General features: G+C 30.9%; 1 protein-coding gene across 1 annotated transcript; it reads right to left on the bottom strand.

The window, feature by feature from the left end:
* Positions 1-2,352: 2,352 nt before the first annotated feature.
* Positions 2,353-4,024, bottom strand: LOC121264132 (aquaporin PIP2-4-like). The gene is made up of 4 exons (XM_041167204.1): positions 3,574-4,024; positions 3,191-3,486; positions 2,808-2,948; positions 2,353-2,715 (listed from the first exon to the last, which is right to left on the bottom strand). The coding sequence occupies exons 1-4, from the start codon at positions 3,878-3,880 to the stop codon at positions 2,596-2,598; spliced, it is 864 nt and encodes a 287-aa protein (XP_041023138.1). The 5' UTR covers positions 3,881-4,024; the 3' UTR covers positions 2,353-2,595.
* Positions 4,025-4,630: the final 606 nt, after the last annotated feature.

The raw sequence follows: 4,630 nt of genomic DNA, 5'->3' as shown, positions 1-4,630 counted from the left end.
TGTTTTCTTTTCATTTATGTTCATATAACAATATTTGAGTTACCATTATCAACATTATTTACCATGAGTAGCCCATTGATTCTCTAATTTATATGATAATTTATAAAAGTGGATCATTGTATTTATCATTCAACCATATTATAATCATTATCTTAATTAATTCGGTTGTTAATAATATATGGAATATTTAATTAAACTAAGAGTAGGCTTGGAATAAGATTTGAATATAATTTATCAATATATTATCCTAAAAAAAATTAATTTAGAGGTTTGGATAGTGAGTTGAAATGAAAGTTGAAAGTTGAAAAAAATATTATTAGAATATTATTTTTTAATATTATATTTGAGATTTGAAAAAATTAAATTATTTATTATATTTTATATAAAAATTTTAAAAAATTATAAAAATTAAATGAGATGAAATTATTAAAAAAAAAAAAAAGTAAAAGTAAGAGGGAGTTGGTAATGAAAAAAGTGACGAGAGGTTGGACCACAAATAAATCCAATTGATCTTGTGTCACTTTTTTTCATATTATTAAATCGCCGCATACCTACATCCAAAGAATCATTACGTAGGAGTACGTGGAATGAACATCACTCCCTTGATTCCTTGTCAAAAACTAAATAATAATAATAATAATCATCTTAATTATAAACCACAAGCGTCCCTTCATGCATGTCGTAGTGACTGCCGACTGGTTCATGGACCGCTCCTTAATATAGAAAATTCTTAAGCGTGATTGATAGGGATGCTTGTTGATAGATCTTTTTATTTTTAACATTCTTAGTCATTAAAAAAAATAAAAAATAAATAAATAATTTTATTAATACTAACTTCTTTAATCATTAAATAAAATAAAAAATTAAAAAAAATTAAATACAAAAAAAATAGTAGATGGATAATAATAGAGTAATAACCTTATCATTATTCTATTGAAAATATTTTATTTTATCTCATTTCATTATTATAATTTTCTTAAATTTTTATATGAAATATAATAAATAATTTAATTTTTTTAAATTTTAAAATAATAATAATATTAAAAAAATAATATTTTAATAATATTTTATTTAACTTTTATCTTAACTTATCTCATCTCAATTCACTATCTAAAGTTCAGATTAATAAAAAAATTCAAACGGGGTACTTTCTTCCATTTTCTCATTTGAAAAGTTTTGCAATCCAAAAATATAAATATTACATGTACCTCTTGTATTAAATAGTACTGGCTAGTTGGTAATGTTAAGTGTAAAATGAGTGCAAATGTAAAATCAGTAAAGTTAGGTTTGACACTAAGTTGGATGAGATGCGTTGAAATTGAATAAAATATTATTAAAATATTATTTATTAATATTATTATTATTTTAAGATTTAAAAAACTTAAATTATTTATTATATTTTATATAAAAATTTATGAAAATTATAATAATGAGATGAAATGAGATTAGAAAATTTTTCAATCCAAAACTGAGCCTAAGAGTTCACGAAAGATTGAAAGCTTAATTGGCATGCAAGGTCATATAAAACGGGTCTACTAAGGCTTGACCGGGCATAAAGTAAAGAAAAATGATAAATACATATTATTTTTTTTAACATTTTACACAATAATATTTTAAAATGAAGGTTATTTTTATAAAAATAACATTATTTTATCACAATATCTTTATTTTATAATATATATTGTGAAATATGTTATGTATGCATCATTATTCTAAAGTAAAAATAGGATATAAAACTAGAGGACAAGACATAAAAATAAGAGGAAAAAACTTGAAGAGAAAAAAAAGCAGCAACAAAGAAGGGGTTCTGGATCCGCTTCCTGTAGAGGCGCAAATCAACTGCTGCGGCAGGTTAAAGAGATCAAGATATGGGAAGTAATTTTAGAGAGGTTGCTGAAGATAAAGCATGAGTGCCGAATCATATAAATACTTATCTTATTTTCTTTCAGTCAGATATCATTGAGTAAGTTATAAATGATCGTTCCAAGCACACCACAATCACGAACGGTCGCGTGAGAGGAGATGATGATCCAAACATGCTGTTGCTATTCACCCATGACCAGAAAATGCACCAATATAAAAACTTTGAGCTTAAATAATATATATTTTTAAAAAAATAATAATTACAATCATAAATATATAAAAAATATACAATCACTTTAATAAAAGTGAATAAATATTAAATTTATATAAAAAATTAATCTTTTAATAATAAATCTTTCTAATTTTTAAAATGATTACATGTTGCTTGTATTTAAGCTTACTCGTATTTATATATTATGATTATTTGTTTATAAATTAGAAAAACAAATTAAAAAAGAAATTATAGGAACAAGCATGAATGGACAGAGGTAATACAGAGCACTTAGCCTTAGCCGACAAATTCACCCGTAACATCACGAGTACACAGTGAACAGAAGGAGAAGACAAAAATTACATAGGAAAATGGGACATTAGGGCACATTTAAAACGAGTGCCCAGAACATAAGAAGAAAGTCAGGACTCCAGCCTGCTCTAAACACTCCCAAACCACATCAAAGTGCTGCTTCTCTTTCCAGAAATTGGTGAGAGACACTTTTACTTTTCCTTCTTAATTTATATGGTGGAAGAGCTTCTGAAGGATCCTAGAGCTTTAGCAGCGCCAGCTCTCAAGATGTACTGGTGATAGAATGCAGCAATAGCAGCACCAATGAATGGTCCGACCCAGAAAATCCACTGAAAAAAAAAAAAAAAAAACCAAATTTAAGTTAGCAACGATCTTCCATAATTCAAGAGAAAAGAAAATATAGATGGCACTAGGTGCATACTTGGTCATCCCATGCCTTGTCCTTGCCGTAGATGACAGCAGCTCCGAAGCTTCGAGCCGGATTGATACCAGTTCCGGTGATTGGAATGGTAGCCAGATGAACCATAAACACAGCAAACCCAATTGGAAGTGGTGCCAAGACCTATAATTTGCATACATAGAAACAATTCCTTCAAATTAGTTTAAAATAAGCTTAATTTTCAGCTAAACCATTAACATTTTAAATATTTGTTTATTTAAGTAATCAACTTATAAACTGATTTAAAATATGATATAATAGCTATTAAAATTCAAGACGAAATACCATCATTTGTCATGCTTAGACTTCTTGTAACATAATTTTACTGACAAATTAAGCAAAGTTGGAGATGGAGCTGTACTTACAGGGACATGGGAATCTCTGGCATTTCTCTTGGGATCGGTGGCAGAGAAGACGGTGTAGACAAGGACGAAGGTGCCGATGATCTCAGCGGCCAATCCAGTGCCCTTGCTGTACCCATCAGCAAGCTCGTTTGCTCCACCACCGTACTTGCTGTAGTAAGCTTTCTGGAATGCCTTCACCAGCCCACATCCGCACACGGCTCCCAAGCATTGAGCTGCCATATAGAAAACCGCTCGGACCAGCGACACCTTCCTCGCAAGAAACAGTCCGAATGTCACCGCCGGGTTAATGTGTCCTCCTGCACAGCTTGGTTTTAGTTTATTCCGAGCCATTTTTCAACAAATTCTAAACAGAAAAACAGTCCTGAAAGAACCCAATTACCCACCTGAAATGCCGGCTGTACAGTAAACGAGGACGAAGATCATGCCACCAAAGGCCCAAGCTATACCGAGAATCCCAACGCCGCCACAATCGTCGCCGCCCTTGGTCCTGTCGGTCTGGCTCTTGTATCCAATCACGGTCAAAACAGTGATGTACAAGAACAAAAGCGTGGCAATGAACTCGGCAATGATAGCCCTGTAGAAGGACCACTGGGTGAACTCTTCGGCATCGATCAATGGCGCCGGCGGTGGGTCGTGGTAGTCCTTGGCGGAGAACCCACCTTGACCGCCAGCTTCAATGTCCTTGGCCATAGTATATATCACTCGTTAAGGAAGCTGAGTAATCAAAGGGAAACAGAGCTCTGTTAGAGAAGATGAGAGAGAGAGTGAGAGGGTGATTGATGAGAAAATGCAGAAAGGTTGAGGGGGTATTTATGCAAGTAGGAAGAGGAGTGTTGGGAGTAGTGTAAGGTTGCTAATTAATAAACTCAGCTTTGCCGCCCCCACCTCACCATGCTTCGTTTCATCCACTTTCTTTGACCCCACAATTTGGTAAATGTCTTCCTCCTCTGGCCTCTTCTGATTCCAGTAAGTTCCAAGAATCTCTCGTATTTTCTTACTAAAATATATATATATATATATATCATGTCACACTTTCAGTTGGGTTTTTTTCTTTATTCATTTTCGTTTGTTTTTCTTCCCTACAACGAGTTTCTTCGGTTTCCTATGAGATTCACAAAGGTAGACAAGACTTCCTTTTCATACAACACAATAAATTAATATAAAATAATATTTTCTCTCGTCTCATCTTGTTATTATAATTTTTTTAAATTTTTATATAAAATATAATAAATAATTTAAATTTTTTAAATCTCAAAATAATAATAATATTAAAAATTAATATATTAATAATATTTTATTTAATTTTTAATTTTCATCTAAAAGTACTATTTTATCTTATTTTATTATCCAAACGGTACCTAAATTTTATATATATATCCCTTCCATTCTAAACTTAAAATTAAAAAAAATACAATAATTCTATTTATTAATCGAAATGTG

The sequence above is a fragment of the Juglans microcarpa x Juglans regia genome, chromosome 5D (assembly GCF_004785595.1).
Source record: "Juglans microcarpa x Juglans regia isolate MS1-56 chromosome 5D, Jm3101_v1.0, whole genome shotgun sequence".
Taxonomy (NCBI): Eukaryota; Viridiplantae; Streptophyta; class Magnoliopsida; order Fagales; family Juglandaceae; genus Juglans; species Juglans microcarpa x Juglans regia.
This window is presented reverse-complemented; position numbering and strand designations above follow the sequence as displayed.

What these genes read in the sequence shown, in the direction of transcription:
- LOC121264132 (XM_041167204.1), bottom strand. Translation starts at nt 3,880, where the DNA reads ATGGCCAAGGACATTGAAGCTGGCGGTCAAGGTGGGTTCTCCGCCAAG. An exon ending in CTGTACAGCCGGCATTTCAG is followed by an intron (nt 3,487 to 3,573) that starts GTGGGTAATTGG and finishes CAAGCTGTGCAG; the next exon opens with GAGGACACATTAACCCGGCG. An exon ending in CCAGAGATTCCCATGTCCCT is followed by an intron (nt 2,949 to 3,190) that starts GTAAGTACAGCT and finishes TGCAAATTATAG; the next exon opens with GTCTTGGCACCACTTCCAAT.